Raw genomic sequence first — 19,537 nt, forward strand, 5'->3', positions numbered from 1 at the left:
TACGTATAAGCCCAGCGACTACAGGGCATGCGTCTTTAAGACCAGGGAATGCGGACATGCACCCTTAAGACCCATGCCTTTACAGGGACACTGTCACCTGAATTTGGAGGGAACAATCTTCAGCCATGGAGGCGGGGTTTTTGTGTTTTTTGATTCACCCTTTCCTTACCCGCTGAAGAATGAAGAAAGCACTGACTGTTTTTTTTTTTAGAGCTAAAGAGCTCAAAAAACTCCTGGGTAAAAAAAAAAAAAAAAAAATCCATCACTATTTTTTGCTTTTAGGCTTATTATGTCACAAAAATTGCCTCGCAATATGATTCATCAGAACAGTATGATTAACCCCTTTCTGACCTCGGACAGGATAGTACGTCCGAGGTCAGAAGCCCCGCTTTGATGTGGGCTCCGCGGTGAGCCCGCACCAAAGCCGGGACATGTCAGCTGTTTTGAACAGCTGACATGTGCCCGTAATAGGCGCGAGCAGCGGTTCGCGATCTGCCCGCGCCTATTAACTAGTTAAATGCCGCTGTCAAACGCAGACAGCGGCATTTAACTACCGCTTCCGGCCGGGCGGCCGGAAATGACGTCATTGCCGACCCGCGTCACATGATCGGGGGTCGGCGATGCTTCAGAATTGTAACCATAGAGGTCCTTGAGACCTCTATGGTTACTGATCGCTGGCAGCTGTGAGCGCCACCCTGTGGTCAGCGCTCACAGCACACCTGATTTTCTGCTACATAGCAGCGAACAGCAGATCGCTGCTATGTAGCAGAGCCGATCGTGCTGTGCCTGCTTCTAGCCTCCCATGGAAGCTATTGAAGCATGGCAAAAGTAAAAAAAAAAAAAAAAAAAAAGTTAATATAAATGTGAAAAAAAATAAAAAAAAGTTTAAATCACCCCCCTTTCGCCCCAATCAAAATAAATCAATAAAAAAAAAAAAAAAAAAAATCAAATCTACACATATTTGGTATCGCCGCGCTCAGAATCGCCCAATCAATTAAAAAAAAAAGCATTAACCTGATAGCTAAACAGCATAGCGAGAAAAAAATTCGAAACGCCAGAATTACTTTTTTTGGTCGCCGCGACATTGCATTAAAATGCAATAACGGGCGATCAAAAGAACGTATCTGCACCAAAATGCTATCATTAAAAACGTCATCTCGGCACGCAAAAAATAAGCCCTCAACTGACCCCAGATCATGAAAAATGGAGACGCTACGAGTATCGGAAAATGGCGCAATTTTTTTTTTTTTTTTTAGCAAAGTTTGGATTTTTTTTTCACTACTTAGGTAACAAATAACCTAGTCCTGTTAGGGGTCTATGATTCTCCAGGTCAGTACGAGTTCATAATGTCAGGTCAGTTTTAGCATTTAGTGAACCTAGCAAAAAAGCCAAACAAAAAACAAGTGTGGGACTGCACTTTTTTTGCAATTTCACCGCACTTGGAATTTTTTTCCCGTTTTCTAGTACACGACATGGTAAAACCAATGATGTCGTTCAAAAGTACAACTTGTCCCGCAAAAAAATAAGCCCTCACATGGCCAAATTGACGGAAAAATAAAAAAGTTATGGCTCTGGGAAGGAGGGGAGTGAAAAACGAACACGGAAAAACGAAAAATCCCAAGGTCATGAAGGGGTTAATGCAATACCTCCAAGTGTATAATGGCTTTTTTATTATTATTATTATTATTATTATTAATAACTAGATGGTGGCCCGATTCTAACGCATCGGGTATTCTAGAATATGCATGTCCACGTAGTATATTGCCCAGCCCACGTAGTATATTGCCCAGCCCACGTAGTATATTGCCCAGCCCACGTAGTATATTGCCCAGCCCACGTAGTATATTGCCCAGCCCACGTAGAATAGGCCCACGTAGTATATTGCCCAGCCCACGTAGTATATTGCCCAGTCACGTAGAATATGCCCAGGTAGTATATTGCACAGCGACGGAGTACATTGTCCAGCCATGTAGTATATTGCACAGCCACGCAGTATATTGCCCAGCCATGTAGTATATTGCCCAGTCACGTAGTATATTGCCCAGTCACGTAGTATATTGCCCAGTCACGTAGTATATTGCCCAGTCACGTAGTATATTGCCCAGCCACGTAGTATATTGCCCAGCCACGTAGTATATTGCCCAGCCACGCAGTACATTGCCCAACCACGCAGTATATAGCAGAGCCATGTAGTATATTGCCCAGCCACATAGTATATAGCAGAGCCACGTAGTATATTGCCCAGTCACGTAGAATATGCCCACGTAGTATATTGCCCAGCGATGGAGTACATTGTCCAGCCATGTAGTATATTGCAAAGCCACGCAGTATATTGCCCAACCACGCAGTATATTGCCCAGTCACGTAGTATATTGCCCAGCCACGTAGTATATTGCCCAGCCACATAGTATATAGCAGAGCCACGTAGTATATTGCCCAGTCACGTAGAATATGCCCACGTAGTACATTGCCCAGCCACATAGTATATTGCCCAGCCACATAGTATATTGCACAGCGACAGAGTATAGAGACTTAAAAAAAATAAAATAACATATACTCACCTTCCGAAGGCCCGTTGAAGTCCTGCTGTACTCACCATCCGCCGCCTTTCCCGCTCGTCGCGATGCTCTCAGGACCACTCCATTGCAAGCGGCAGCTTCCGGTCCCAGGGCTGGTGTGAGCAGGACCTGTGATGATGTCGCAGTCACATGACAGTGACGTCACGGCAGGTCCTTGTCGCACACCAGCTCTGGGACCGGAAGCTGCCGCTTGCAATGGAGCGGTCCCGGGAGAGTCGCGAGGAGCGGGAAAGGCGGCGACTGGTGAGTATAGCAGGTCTTTTTTTTTTTTTTTATTATTTTTAACATGACATTTTTACTATTGATGCTGCATAGGCAGCATCAATAGTAAATAGTTGGGGACACACAGGGTTAATAGCAGCGGTAACGGAGTGCGTTACACCGCGGGCCGTTACCGCTGCCATTAACCTTGGGTGAGTGGTGAGTGGAGGGGGATTATGGAGCGGGCGCCGGGCAGTGAGTGCAGGGGAGTAGGGAAGGGACTAATCGGACTGTGCCCGTCATTGATTGGTCGCGGCAGCCATGACAGGCAGCTGCCGAGACCAATCAGCGAATGAATAACCGTGACAGAAGGACAGACAGACAGACGGAAGTGACCCTTAGACAATTATATAGTTCTACTGGTTGGGGGAAAAAAAAAAAACACAACAAACACACACACACACACACACAACACACCCCAAATAGAACTATCACCACCTTTGAGACCAGATCTCTTCCCAGACCTGGACTAAAGCAACCGCCAACTCCTGGACAGTCTGTGGTGCAACGTGACATTGGTGGATGGTGCGAGACATGATGTCCCAGATGTGTTCAATCGGATTCAGGTCTGGGAAACGGGCGGGCCAGTCCATAGCTTCAAAGCCATCATCTTGCAGGAGCTTCTGACACACTCCAGCCACATGAGGTCTGGGATAGTCCTGCATTAGGAGGAACCCAGGGCCAACAGCACCAGCATATGGTCTCACAAGGGGTCTGAGGATCTCATCTCGGTACCTAATGTCAGTCAGGCTACCTCTGGCGAGCACATGGAGGGCTGTGCGGCCCTCCAAAGAAATGCCACCCCACACCATTACTGACCCAATGCCAAACCGGTCATGCTGAAGGATACTGCAGGCAGCAGATCGCTCTCCATGGCGTCTCCAGACTGTCACATGTGCTCAGTGTGAACCTGCTTTCATCTGTGAAGAGTACAGGGTGCCAGTGGCGAATTTGCCAATCCTGAGGTTCTGTGGCAAATGCAATCGTCCTGCATGGTGTTGGGCTGTGAGAGCAACCCCCATCTGTGGACGTCGGGCACTCAGACCATCCTCATAGAGTCTGTTTCTAACAGTTTGTGCAGACACATGCACATTTGTGGTCTGCTGGAGGTAATTTTGCAGGGCTCTAGCAGTGCTCCTCCTGTTCCTTCTTGCACAAAGGCCGAGTTAGCGGTCCTGTTGCTGGGTTGTTGTCCTCCTACAGCCCCCTACACGTCTCCTGGCCCATCTCCGGGTAGCACCTCCAGCCTCTGGACACTATGCTGACAGACACAGCAAACCTTCTTGCCACAGCCCTCATTGATGTGCCATCCTGGATTAGCTGCACTACCTGAGCCACTTGTGTGGGTTGTAGAGTTCGTCTCATGCTACCACGAGTGTGAAAGCACAACCAACATTCAAAAGTGACCAAAACAGTCAGAAAGCATTGGTACGGAGATGTGGTCTGTAGTCCCCACCTGCAGAACTACTCCTTTGAGGGTGTCTTAATAATTGCCAATAATTTCCATCTGTTTTCTATTCCATTTACACAACAGCATGTGAAATTGATTGTGAAACAGTGTTGCTTCCTAAGTGGACAGTTTGATTTCACAAAAGTTTGATTTACTTGGAGTTATATTCTGTTGCTTAAGTGTTCCCTTTATTTTTTTGAGATGTATGTATGTATGTATGTATGTATGTATGTATGTACTCTGTTTTTCTTATGCAAATGAGTCCCTAGTGGGAGCAATAACCTGATTGCCTGATTTGCACGAGCCAACGTCATAGTCAGCTCTCTGCAATCCTCGCGCATGCGCTCTGGGCATCTGTAGCCCGGTGTACACTTCCCCACGTCAGAGGTGCATTGCGCATTACCAGAAGCGTAGAAGACGGCTCACATGCACCTTCTGCACTTTCATTCATGCACAGGTTTAACCCCCTTAAGTCCCAAGGGTGGTTTGCACGTTAATGACCGGGCCAATTTTTACAATTCTGACCACTGTCCCTTGATGAAGTTATAACTCTGGAACGCTTCAACGGATCCTGATGATTCTAACAATGTTTTCTCGTGACATATTGTACTTCATGATAGCGGTAATATTTCTTCAATAAGACTTGCGTTTATTTGTGAAAACCATGGAAATTTGGCAAAAAATGTTAAAAATTTTGCAATTTTCCAACTTTTATGCCCTTGAATCACAGAGGTATGTCAAAAAATACTTAAGTAACATTTCCTACATGTCTACTTCACCATTCTAAAAAACTGGACCCCTCAAGGTGCTCAAAACCACATTCAAGAAGTTTATTAACCCTTCAGGTGTTTCACAGGAATTTTTGGAATGTTTTAACTTTTTTTCTCAAAAAATTTACTTCAGCTCCAATTTGTTTTATTTTACCAAGGGTAACAGGAGAAATTGGACCCTAAAAGTTGTTGTGCAATTTGTCCTGAGTACGCTGATACCCCATATGTGGGGGTAAACCACTGTTTGGGCGCATGGCAGAGCTCGGAAGGGAAGGAGAGCCATTTGACTTTTCAATGCAAAATTTACTGGAATTGAGATAAGACGCCATGTCGTGTTTGGAGAGCCCCTGATGTACTTAAACATTGAAACACCCTACATGTTACACCATTTTGGAAAGTAGACCCCCCTAAGAAACTTAGATGTGTGGTGAGCACTTTGACCCACCAAGCGCTTCACAGAAGTTTATAATGCAGAGCCGTAAAAATAAATCATTTTTTCACAAAAATGATCTTTTCGACCCCAATTTTTTATTTTCCTAAGGGTAACAGAAGAAATTGGACCCCGAAAGTTGCTGTCCAACTTGTCCGGAGTACGTTGATACCCCATATGTGGGGAAGGGAGGGGGGGAACCCCCGTTTGAGCACATAGCAGAGCTCGGAAGGGAACGAGCGCCGTTTGGAATGCAGACTTACATGGATTGGTCTGTAGGCGTCACGTTGCATTTACAGAGCCCCTGATGTACCCAATTAGTAGAAACCCCCCACAAGTGGCCCCATATTGGAAACTAGACCCCCAAGGAACTTATCTAGATGTGTTGCGAGAACTTTTAACCCCCAAGTGTTTCACTACAGTTAATAACGCAGAGCCGTGAAAATTTTAAAAAAAATTTTTTAGCCCCCAGTTTTGTATTTTCCCAAGGGTAACAGGAGAAAAGTTGTTGTCCAATGTGTCCTGAGTACGCCGATACCCCATATGTTGGGTAAACCCCTGTTTAGGCGCACAGGAGAGAGTTCAGAAGGGAAGGAGCACTGTTTTACTTTTTCAACGCATAATTGGCTGGAATTGAGATCGGACACCATGTCGCGTTTGGAGAGCCCTTGATGTGCCTAAACAGTGGAAACCCCCCCAATTCTAACTGAAACCCTAATCCAAACACACCCCTAACCACACCCCTAACCCTGACACACCCCTAACCCTAATCCCTACCGTAAGTGTAATCCAACCCTAACTTTAGCCAAAACCCTAACCCTAGCCCCAACCCTAACGGGAAAATGGAAATAAATAGTTTTTTAATTTTATTATTTTTCCCTAACTAAGGGGGTGATGAAACGGGTTTTGATTTACTATTTATAGCGGGTATTTTAGTGGATTTTTATGTTTGCCAGCTGTCACACACTAAAAGATGCTTTTTATTGCAAAAAATAGTTTTTGCGTCTCCACATTTTGAGAGCTATAATTTTTCCATATTTTGGTCCACAGAGTCATGTTAGGTCTTGTTTTTTGCGGGATGAGTTGACATTTTTATTGGAACCTTTTTCGGGCACGTGATTTTTTGATCGCTTTTATTCAGATTTTTGTGAGGCAGAACGACCAAAAACCAGCTATTCATGAATTTCTTTTGGGGGAGGCGTATATATATATATATATATATATATATATATATATATATATATATATATATATATATATATATATATATATATATATATATATATATATATATATATATATATATATATATGTATGTATGTATGTATATATGTGTGTATGTATGTATGTATGTATGTATGTATGTATGTATGTATGTATGTATGTATGTATGTATATATATATACATATACATATATATATATATATATATATATATATATATATATATATATATATATATATATATATATATATATTATTTTTTTTTTTTTTTTAGAAAAATAGGAACAGCACAACATTAGTACTTATCTTCAGGTGCAGGGCCTCAAGCAACCAGTCCAGCGATTGCACCAAGTTTACAGATACTCAAAAAAGAGGCAGCACTCCATAGTTTCAGTGAAAAAAATGTGGAAGGCTTAATCGACCCACATAGCCGGGCTATGTGGGTCGATTAAACCTTCCACATTTTTTCACTGAAACTATGGAGTGCTGCCTCTTTTTTGAATATATATATATATATATATATATATATATATATATATATATATATATATATCCTTCTCAAAAAATTAGCATATAGTGTTAAATTTCATTATTTACCATAATGTAATGATTACAATTAAACTTTCATATATTATAGATTCATTATCCACCAACGGAAATTTGTCAGGTCTTTTATTGTTTTAATACTGAGGATTTTGGCATACAACTCCTGATAACCCAAAAAACCTGTCTCAATAAATTAGCATATCAAGAAAAGGTTCTCTAAACGACCTATTACCCTAATCTTCTGAATCAACTAATTAACTCTAAACACATGCAAAAGATACCTGAGGCTTTTATAAACTCCCTGCCTGGTTCATTACTCAAAACCCCCCATCATGGGTAAGACTAGCGACCTGACAGATGTCAAGAAGGCCATCATTGACACCCTCAAGCAAGAGGGTAAGACCCAGAAAGAAATTTCTCAACAAATAGGCTGTTCCCAGAGTGCTGTATCAAGGCACCTCAATGGTAAGTCTGTTGGAAGGAAACAATGTGGCAGAAAACGCTGTACAACGAGAAGAGGAGACCGGACCCTGAGGAAGATTGTGGAGAAGGACCGATTCCAGACCTTGGGGAACTTGAGGAAGCAGTGGACTGAGTCTGGTGTGGAAACATCCAGAGCCACCGTGCACAGGCGTGTGCAGGAAATGGGCTACAGGTGCCGCATTCCCCAGGTAAAGCCACTTTTGAACCATAAACAGCGGCAGAGGCGCCTGACCTGGGCTACAGAGAAGCAGCACTGGACTGTTGCTAAGTGGTCCCAAGTACTTTTTTCTGATGAAAGCAAATTTTGCATGTCATTCGGAAATCAAGGTGCCAGAGTCTGGAGGAAGACTGGGGAGAAGGAAATGCCAAAATGCCTGAAGTCCAGTGTCAAGTACCCACAGTCAGTGATGGTGTGGGGTGCCATGTCAGCTGCTGGTGTTGGTCCACTGTGTTTCATCAAGGGCAGGGTTAATGCAGCTAGCTATCAGGAGATTTTGGAGCACTTCATGCTTCCATCGCCTGAAATGCTTTATGGAGATGAAGATTTCATTTTTCAGCACGACCTGGCACCTGCTCACAGTGCCAAAACCACTGGTAAATGGTTTACTGACCATGGTATTACTGTGCTCAACTGGCCTGCCAACTCTCCTGACCTGAACCCCATAGAGAATCTGTGGGATATTGTGAAGAGAAAGTTGAGAGACGCAAGACCCAACACTCTGGATGAGCTTAAGGCCGCTATTGAAGCATCCTGGGCCTCCATAACATCTCAGCAGTGTCACAGGCTGATTGCCTCCATGCCACGCCGCATTGAAGCAGTCATTTCTGCCAAAGGATTCCCGACCAAGTATTGAGTGCATAACTGAACATTATTATTTGTTGTTTTTTTTGTTTGTTATTAAAAAACACTTTTATTTGATTGGATGGGTGAAATATGCTAATTTATTGAGACAGGTTTTTTGGGTTATCAGGAGTTGTATGCCAAAATCATCAGTATTAAAACAATAAAAGACCTGACAAATTTCAGTTGGTGGATAATGAATCTATAATATATGAAAGTTTAATTGTAATCATTACATTATGGTAAATAATGAAATTTAACACTATATGCTAATTTTTTGAGAAGGACCTGTAATATATATATATATATATATATATATATATATATATATATATATATATATATATATATATATATATATATATACACATATACACACATACATACATACACTTTATATCGCTTTATTCTGAAGAATATAACTTTTCTATTTTTTACTGACGACGCTGTATGGCGGCTCGTTTTTTGCGAGAAAAGATGACGTTTTCAGCGGTACCATGGAAATTTTTATCCTTTTTTTGATCGCGTTATTCCACTTTTTTTTCGGCGGTACGATAATAAAGCGTTGTTTTTTGCCTCTTTTTTTGTGATGGTGTTCACTGAAGGGGTTAACTATTGGGACAGTTTTATAGGTCGGGTCGTTACTAAATATGTGCACTATTGTTTTTTTATTTAGATAAAGAAATGTATTTATTGGAACTAAAATATATATATATATATATTTTTTTTTTTTTTTTTTTTTACCTTTTTACATTGTCCCAGGGGGAGACATCATACTATAACCTCAGATCGCTGATCTGACACTTTGCACAGCACTGTGTCAGATTAGCGATCTGACAGGCAGTGCTCCTGGCTTACCAGCGCCTGCTCTGAGCAGACGCTGGTGAGCCACCTCCCAGCAGGACCTGCAAGCAGCCCGTGGCCATTTTGGATCCGGGGCCTGCAGGTAGGAGACCCTCGGAGCAACGCGATCACATCGCGTTGCTCCGAGGGTCTCAGGGAAGCATACAGGGAGCCCGACTCCCTGCACGATGCTTCCCTGTGCCGTTGGAACACTGCGATCATGTTTGATCGCAGTGTTCTGGGGGCTAACGTGCCAGGAGCGGTCAGTGACCGCTCCTGGCACATAGTGCTGGATGTCAGCTGCGATAGTCAGCTCACACCCAGCCGCGATCGGCCGCGCTCCCCCCGTGAGCGCAGGTGACCGCGCTGGACGTACTATCCCGTCACTGGGAATTAAGTCCCACTTCACCTCGATGGGATAGTACGTCCAATGTGATCAAGGGATTAATCTTCAAGTTACAATGCTTTCTGGCCATCTTACTAAAAAGTATGAGCTATATAGTGAAAGCTAACTAATGTCCTCATGGGAGCCGCCAAAAATGACCGGTTTGCAGGTAATTTGAGCCATTCCTGGCAATGGAAGTGATCACTCTTCAATTCACACAACTTATCTGGTGAGTGAGACCAGGAGCAGCAATTCATTATCACGACTATGGGCCGTGTCTCTCACCTGGCTCTGATCCTTAATGCTTTCCAAGACAGTACGAGCTGACATAAATGGAGGAATCTTCAACCTTGCCATAAAACACATGTAGTTATTAATTTTAGGAAAGCATAGTAACATGGAAGTGTCAAAACTACTGCTAAAAATGTCCATATACTGACCGAAACAGGATCTCCGCTCGTAAGTAGTTGCCAATACCATTGAAGTATTTCTGGTTCAGCAGAACTTCACAGATAGGCTTGTCAAATGGTTTATCAGCCAAGTGGTTTAACACATTCTCCCTATATGGAAAAGGAAAGGGTAGATAAGACAGAAGATTTTTAAATAAATGAAGACTTAAAAGGTGTTGTCTGGTCCGAAATCGATAAGTCTGCAGTCACTCTGTGTGACTGCAGATTTCTGAACACCCCCAAGTCATGCACTGTGCGCTGTTGGGATTCACCGGTTTCTGATCTGGTACTGGAGGGTATACACGAGTCGTCCATACTCCCAGCCAGTTAGTGGCCTCGCTCCATACACTTGTTTTGAGCCTAAGCCGCGCCTCAACTAGTGATGTGGCTGGCCAGTGGACATGGCTGACTAGATAGAACTAGCTCGCTCCATACATACCCTCTCGGCAAATCCCTGCAGCGCCCAGTGCATGTGCTTGGTGCGAGATTAATAAATCTGCAGTTACAGAGTGAGTGACTGCAGACTAATTGATTTGGACTGGACAACCCCTCTAAATTGTCTTTTTCATGACTACAACTTCTGTCCTTATGCCCTAAACAAAAGTGAAAACTTGTCTGAAATGTGCCAATTTACATGGCACTGGCAACCTACCTTATGTGTAAGACGAGGGAGTGGGGTCTTTACAGAGTAGAAGGGAAGGAGCACTGACCTCCAGGACAGGACCCCATTGTAATCATGTAAACGTTTGGGCCAATTTGTTGTTTCCTTTGATGAGGAATCGTAGCAGCTGGTTTTTAGCTTATTCTCCTTTAGGCTAGGTTCACATTGCGTTAGTGCAGTCCGTTCAACGCATACGTTAAACGGACTGCGCTGACGCAAGTGCCGACTTTGCACAGCGCTAGCGCAGATGGAGCATCTGCTAGCTCCATCTGCGCTAGCGGTGACAGACCCGGAAACGCTGCAGCCCGCATCTCGGGTCCGTCACTCAATGTCGGAGGCATCGCTAGCGCACGCCCATTGTGGGCATGCGCTAGCGATGCGTCCGATATTGCATTCAATGGCGCCGTTAACGGACTAAGTTACACAGTGTTATGCTGCGGTGTAACGTAGTCCGTTAAACGGAGACACTTAACGCAATGTGAACCTAGCCCTATACATTTAATGATAGTATAGGAAACCCTTCTATATACAGGCAGTGATGAGAGGGTCCGGAATGTATAGGAAGCCCTTCTACAACCCCTGGCAAAAATTATGTAATCACCAGCCTTGAAGGATGTTCATTCAGTTGTTTAATTTTGTAGAAGAAGAAAAAAAAAAAAAAAAGAGCAGATCACAGACATGGCACAAAACTAATGTAATTTCAAATGGCAACTCTCTGGCTTTAAGAAACACTAAAAGAAATCAAGAACAAAAAAATGTGGTGGTCAGTAATGGTTACTTTTCTTACCAAGCATAGGGAAAAATTATGGAGTCACTCAATTAAGAGGGAAAAAAAAAAATTATGTAATCATGAAAAACAAAAAATAAACAAAACAAAAAAACCACTCCAAAACATCACTAGTATTTTGTTGCACCACCTCTGGCTTTTATAACCGCATTCAGTCTCTGAGGCATGGACTTAATATGTGTCAAACAGTCTCTTCCTCAATCTGGCTCCAACTTTCTCTGATTGCGGTTGACAGATCAGCTTTGCAGGTAGGAGCCTTGTCATGGACCATTTTCTTCAACTTCCACCAAACATTTTCAATTGGATTGAGATCCGGACTATTTGCAGACCAGGACATTGACTATATGTGTCTTTTTTCAAGGAATGTTTTCACAGTTTTTGTTCTATGCATTATCATCTTGAAAAAATGATTTCATTATCTCCAAACATTCTTTCAATTGATAGGTAAGAAAAGTGTCCAAAATATCAAGATAAACTTGTGCATTTATTGAAGATGTAATGACAGCCATCTCCCCAGTGCCTTTACCTGACATGCAGCCCCATATCATCAATGACTGCCTGAAGAGAACATGCAAATTTCCACAGTCATCTTTATAAATCTCATTGGAACGGCACCAAACAAAAGTTCCAGTATCATCATCTTGCCCAATGCAGATTTGTGATTCATCACTGAATATGACTTTCATCCAGTCATCCACAGTCCACGATTGCTTTTCCTTAGTCCATTGTAACCTTGCTTTTTCTGTTTAGGTGTTAATGATGGCTTTAGTTTAACTTTTCTGTATGTAAATGCCATTTCCTTTAGGCAGTTTCTTACTGTTCGGTCACAGACATTGACTCCAGTTTCCACCCATCCGTTCCTCATTTGTTTTGCATTTCCTGTTTTGGAGACATACTGCTTTAAGCTTCTGTTCTTGACGCTTTGTCTTCCTTGGTCTACCAGTATGTTTGCCTTTAACAACCTTTCCCATGTTTGTATTTGGTCCAGATTTTAGACACAGCTGACTGTGAACAACCAACATCTTTTGCAACATTGCGTGATCATTTACCCTCTTTACAGTTTGATAATTCTCTCCTTTGTTTCAATTGACATCTCTCGTGTTGGAGCCATGATTCATGTCAGTCCACTTGGTGCAACAGCTCTCCAAGGTGTGATCACTCCCTTTTAGATGCAGAACAAGCAGAACTAATTTGATGATGGTGTTAGTTTTGGGAATGAAAACTTACAGGGTGAGTCCATAATTTTTTCCCTCATAATTGAGTCACTTCATAATTTTTCCCCTATGCTTGGTTAAAAAAATGTAACCATTACTGACTACAACATTTTTTGTTCTTGATTTCTTTTAGGCTGTGTGCACACGATCAGGATTTTTCGCTATAAAAACCGCAAAAAAAAAAAGCATACATTAAGCATCCTATTATTACAATGCAATCTGCACTTTTTGTGCACATGTTGCGTTTTTTTTTTCCGTGGCGGAATCGCATTCTGGAAAAATAAGCAGCATGTTTATTCCTTGCGGAATCGCGGGGATTCCGCACACATAGGAATGCATTGATCTGCTTACTTTCCGCATGTCGCTATGCCCACCATGCGGGAAGTAAGCGGATCATGTGCGGTTGGTACCCAGGATGGAAGAGAGGAGACTCTCCTCCAGACCCTGGGAAGTATATAATGGTTTATATATATAAAAAAATAAAAATAAATAAATAATTTTTTTAAGAAATCACGATATTCTAACCTTACAGCAGCCTTCCAGCTCTTTGCGATGCTTCAGTTCCCAATACATAGTAACATAGTTATTAAGGTTGAAGGAAGACTTTAAATCCATCTAGTTCAACCCATAGCCTAACCTAACATGCCCTAACATGTTGATCCAGAGGAAGGCAAAAAAAACCATGTGGCAAAGAGTAAGTAAGTAATGAATCACTCATTACAACATCATACGGCAGAGAGTTCCATAGTCTCACTGCTCTTACAGTAAAGAATCTGTGTCTGTTATTATGCTTAAACCTTCTTTCCTCCAGACGTAGAGGATGCCCCCTTGTCCCTGTCTCAGGTCTATGATAAAAAAAGATCAGAAAGGTCTTTGTACTGTCCCCTCATATTTATACATTAAAATAAGATCACCCCTTAGTCTTCGTTTTTCCAAACTAAATAGCCCCAAGTGTAATAACCTATCTTGGTATTGCAGACCCCCCAGTCCTCTAATAACCTTGGTCGCTCTTCTCTGCACCCGCTCCAGTTCAGCTATGTCTTTCTTATACACCGAAGATGATGGTGGTCGAACTAGTGACTTGTATAGAGGTAAAATTATGTTCTCCTCATGAGCATCTATGCCTCTTTTAATGCATCCCATTATTTTATTTGCCTTTATAGCAGCTGCCTGACACTGGCCACTGAATATGAGTTTGTCATCCACCCATACACCCAGGTCTTTTTCATTGACTGTTTTGCCCAGAGTTTTAGAACCAAGCACATAATTATACATCCTATTACTTCTACCCAAGTGCATGACCTTACATTTATCCACATTAACTGTTGTGAATTCTGTGGTCAGGCTCCCTCCTGTGGTCATGAGTGGTACTTCGGCTGGTTCTGTCCATGAGCTTCCTTTGGTGGATGTGAGTGGGGCTGCGGCTTCTGAGTTTCCTTCCTCAGGTGATGAGGTTAAGTCGTTAGGTGCTGTTCTATTTAACTCCACCTAGTTCTTTGTTCCTGGCCTCCAGTCAATGTTCCAGTATTGGTCTTGCTCTCTCCTGGATCGTTCTTGTGGCCTGTCTGCCCTGCATAAGCTAAGTTCTGCTTGTGTTACTTTTGTTTGCTATTTTTTCTGTCCAGCTTGCTATATTGGTTTGTTTTGCTTGCTGGAAGCTCTGGGACGCAGAGGGAGCACCTCCGTACCGTTAGTCGGTGCGGAGGGTCTTTTTGCGCCCTCTGCGTGGTTGTTTGTAGGTTTTTGTGCTGACCGCAAAGCTATCTTTCCTATCCTCGATCTATTCAGTAAGTCGGGCCTCACTTTGCTAAAATCTATTTCATCTCTGTTTGTATTTTCATCTTTACTCACAGTCATTATATGTGGGGGGCTGCCTTTTCCTTTGGGGAATTTCTCTGAGGCAAGGTAGGCTTATTTTTCTATCTTCAGGCTAGCTAGTTTCTCAGGCTGTGCCCGAGGCGCCTAGGTCTGGTCAGGAGCGCTCCACGGCTACCTCTAGTGTGGTGTGATAGGATTAGGGATTGCGGTCAGCAGAGTTCCCACGTCTCAGAGCTCGTCCTATGTTATTAGTGACTATCAGGTCATTTTCAGTGCTCTTAACCACCATGTCCATTGTGGTTCTAAATCACCAGTTCATAACAATTAACCCTTTAATGATAGCCAATATGTCTTTTAACTGACCTGAGATATAAGAGTAGCATCCCCATACAGGTGACAATCCAGCACCAGCAGCTATCGGCTGCACATTATAGCTGACAACTTGCTGTATCAGCCACGATCAGTGTTTGCACCGTCCATATCTGTTTAACTCCTTAGATGCTGCTGTCAATAGGGACGTCATTATAAATGGTTAACAGAGTGTGGGGGCTTCCTATTTAACCAAATTGGTGCCCTCAGATCTTGATTTTGTGGTCCTGATGTTTGTCATGGCAATTCATGACCAAATAGCGGCCTTAGAGTCTGATTGCTGTAGTAATCTGTTCAAAAGTTAGTGATATTTATGTGGTAAAAATGCACATTCCATTCCTATCATGCCACTTTGCATTAATTCCTGTAAAGCACCTGAAGGGTTAATAAACGACCTGACTGCAGTTTTCAATATGTCTAGGGGTGCTGTTTTTAAAATGGTATCATGTTTGGGGGGTTTCCCAATATACGAGACCCCCTAAAGTCACTTCAAACATGGATAAGTCCCTAAAAAAATAAAATTTTGTAAATTTTCCTGAAAAAAATGAAAAATTGCTGCTACATTATTAATCCTCCTAAAATGCTAACAAAATAAAACATTTTACAAATGGTGCTGATGTAAAGCAGACATCTGGGAAATGTTATTTATTAATGGTTTGCTGTGGTATGACTATCTGGATTAAAGGAATAATCAAAGTTTGAGAAAAATGTAAAAAAATTAGCAAATTTCAAATTTGATATTTTTTTTTTTATAAACACAACATATTGACCTAAATTTACCATCATCATAAAGTATAATGTGTCACAAAAAAAAATATCTCAAAATCACTGGGATTTGTTGAAGCGTTGCAGAGTTATTACCATATAAAGTGACACTGGTCAGATTTAAAAAAATTTGGCTCCGTCACTAAGGGCTTAAAGCTCATTTGCCATTTATCAGCCCAAGCTTCTAGTTTACATAAATCCTGTAATATATACCGTATATACTCGAGTATAAGCCGAGATTTTCAGCCCAAATTTTTGGGCTGAAAGTGCCCCTCGGCTTATACTCGAGTCAAGGTGGGTGGCAGGGTCGGCGGGTGAGGGAGCTGAGGTATACTTACCTAGTCCCAGCGATCCTGGCGCTGTCCCTGCCGTCCCACGGTCTTCTGTGCTGCAGCTTCTTCCCCTCTTCAGCGGTCACGTGGGACCGCTCATTAGAGAAATGAATAGGCGGCTCCACCTCCCATAGGGGTGGAGCCGCCTATTCATTTCTCTAATCAGCGGCAACGGTGACCGCTGATAGAGAAAGAAGCTGCGGCACCGAAGACCGTGGGACAGGCAGAGGGAGCCGGACGTCGGGACCAGGTAAGTATGTCATATTTACCTGTCCCCGTTCCAGCCGCCGGGCGTCGCTCCATCTTCCCGGCGCCGCTCCGTCTTCCCGGCGTCTCTGCGCTCTGACTGTTCAGGTCAGAGGGCGCGATGACGCATATAGTGTGCGCGGCGCCCTCTGCCTGATCAGTCAGTGCAGAGACGCCGGGACCGGACGCCGGAACGAGACGTCGGGAGCTGCAATCAAGAGAGACGAGTATGGCTTTTTTTTTTTTTATTGCAGCAGCGGCACAGATTTATGTGGAGCATCTATGGGGCAGTATGAACGGTGCAGAGCACTATATGGGGCACAGATATGGGAGCAGTATGAACGGTGCACAGCACTATATGGGGCACAGATACGGGGGCAGTATGAACGGTGCAGAGCACTATATGGGGCACAGATATGGGGGCAGTATGAACGGTGCAGATCACTATATGGGGCACAGATATGGGGGCAGTATGAACGGTGCAGATCACTATATGGGGCACAGATACGGGGGCAGTATGAACGGTGCAGATCACTATATGGGGCACAGATATGGGGGCAGATCACTATATGGGGCACAGATATGGGGGCAGTATGAACGGTGCACAGCACTATATGGGGCACAGATACGGGGGCAGTATGAACGGTGCAGAGCACTATATGGGGCACAGATATGGGGGCAATATGAACGGTGCAGAGCATACAGGGCACAGATATGGGGCAATATGAACGGTGCAGAGCACTATATGGCACAGCTATGGGGCAATAATGATCTATTTTTATTTTTGAAATTCACCGGTAAATGCTGCATTTCCACCCTAGGCTTATACTCGAGTCAATAGGTTTTCCCAGTTTTTTGTGGCAAAATTAGGGGGGGGGGGTCGGCTTATACTCGGGTCGGCTTATACTCGAGTATATACGGTAATTGTCCTCCTCTGTATTGATTACCCTGCAGAGTTTAGGGTCATCTGCAAATATTGAAATTCTGCTCTGAATGCCCCCTGCAAGGTCATTAATAAATGTTAAAAAGAAGAGAGCCCAATACTGACCCCTGTGGTACCCCACTGCTAACCGCGACCCAGTCCGAGTGTGCTCCATTAATAACCACCCTTTGTTTCCTATCCCTGAGCCAGCTCTTAACCCTCTTACACATATTTTCCCCTATCCCCATTTTACAGTTAGGTCCATGTATATTTGGACAGAGACAACATTTTTCTAATTTTGGTTATAGACATTACCACAATGAATTTTAAACAAAACAATTCAGATGCAGTTGAAGTTCAGACTTACAGCTTTCATTTGAGGGTATCCACATTAGATTGGATGAATGGTTTAGGAGTTTCAGCTCCTTAAACACGCGCCACCCTGTTTTTAAAGGGACCAAAAGTAATTGGACAGACTCAATAATTTTACATAAAATGTTCATTTTTAGTACTTGGTTGAAAACCCTTTGTTGGCAATAACTGCCTGAAGTCTTGAACTCGTGGACATCACCAGACGCTGTGTTTCCTCCTTTTTGATGCTCTGCCAGGCCTTCACTGCCGTGGTTTTCAGTTGCTGTTTGTTGAGGGCCTGTCTGTCTGAAGTTTAGTTTTCAACAAGTGAAATGCATGCTCAATTGGGTTGAGATCAGGTGACTGGCTTGGCCATTCAAGAATATTCCACGTCTTTGCTTTAATAAACTCCCGGGTTGCTTTGGCTTTGTGTTTTGGGTCATTGTCCATCTGTAGACAAAAGAGAAATGATCCAGCTTGAGGTGGAGGCAGTTCAGACTTTGTGAGACTTTATTAGACAACTAAAGCGATAAATAGTTCTTTAACAAGAAAAATCTTTACATAGCAAACACCTGGCACACCAGTGAGGAGGATCAACACGTTTCAACTATGAAGTCTTACTCATGATCATGGTACATCATCAATAAACACTTGTGACCAAGTGCCACTGGCAGCCATGCATGCCCAAGCCATCACACTGCCTCTGCCGTGTTTTACAGATGATGTGGTATGCTTTGGATCATGAGCTGTACCACGCCTTTGCCATACTTTTCTCTTTCCATCATTCTGGTAGAGGTTGATCTTGGTTTCATCTGTCCAAAAGAATGTTCTTCCAGAACTGTGCTGGCTTTTTAGATGTTTTTTTTTTAGCAAAGTCCAGTCTAGCCTTTTTATTCTTGATGCTTATGAGTGGCTTCAACCGTGCAGTGAACCCTCTGTATTTACTTTCATGCAGTCTTCTCTATATGGTAGATTTGGATATTGATACGCCTACCTCCTGGAGAGTGTTGTTCACTTGGTTGGCTGTTGTGAAGGGGTTTCTCTTCACCATGGAGATTATTCTGCGATCATCCACCACTGTAGTCTTCCATGGGGCCCAGGTCTTTTTGCATTGATGAGTTCACCAGTGCTTTCTTTCTTTCTCAGGATGTACCAAACTGTAGATTTTGCAACTCCTAATATTGCAGCAATTTCTTGGATGGGTTTTTTCTGTTTTCACAGCTTAAGGATGGCTTGTTTCACCTGCATGGAGAGCTCCTTTGACCGCATGTATACTTCACAGTAAAACCTTCCAAATGCAAGCACCACACATCAAATCAACTCCAGGCCTTTTATCTGCTTAATTGAGAATGACATAATGAAGGGATTGCCCACACCTGTCCATGAAATAGCCTTGGAGTCAACTGTCCAATTATTTTTGGTCCCTTTAAAATAGGGTGGCACATATTAAGGAGCTGAAACTCCTAAACCCTTCATCCAATTTTAATGTGGATACCCTCAAATGAAAGCTGAAAGTCTGAACTTCAACTGCATCTGAATTGTTTTGTTTAAAATTCATTGTTGTAATGTCTATAACCAAAATTAGAAAAATGTTGTCTCTGTCCAATTATATATGGACCTAACTGTATGTATCAACCTTGTGTGGCACCGTATCAATAGCTTTTGAAAAGTCCATATACACTACGTGCACTGCGTTCCCTTGGTCCAGTCCGGAACTTACCTCTTCATAGAAATTGATCAGATTTGTCTGACAGGAACGATCCCTAATAAACCCGTGCTGATACTGGGTCATGAGGTTATTCCTCTTCAGA

The 19,537-nt window shown here is 42.9% G+C and overlaps 1 protein-coding gene across 2 annotated transcripts in view; it reads right to left on the reverse strand.

Annotated features, from left to right (window-relative positions):
* Nucleotides 1-19,537, reverse strand: part of NEIL1 (nei like DNA glycosylase 1) — a 49,273-nt gene that overhangs the window by 17,782 nt on the left and 11,954 nt on the right. For both annotated transcript variants that reach the window (XM_069765778.1, XM_069765779.1), the window contains exons 3-4: nt 10,253-10,372; nt 10,098-10,161 (exon numbers count right to left, since the gene is read on the reverse strand). In XM_069765778.1, coding sequence (XP_069621879.1) covers nt 10,098-10,161; nt 10,253-10,372 — 184 coding nt within the window. The remainder of the gene's footprint in view (nt 1-10,097; nt 10,162-10,252; nt 10,373-19,537) is intronic.

Source organism: Ranitomeya imitator, chromosome 4 (assembly GCF_032444005.1).
Source record: "Ranitomeya imitator isolate aRanImi1 chromosome 4, aRanImi1.pri, whole genome shotgun sequence".
NCBI lineage: Eukaryota > Metazoa > Chordata > Amphibia > Anura > Dendrobatidae > Ranitomeya > Ranitomeya imitator.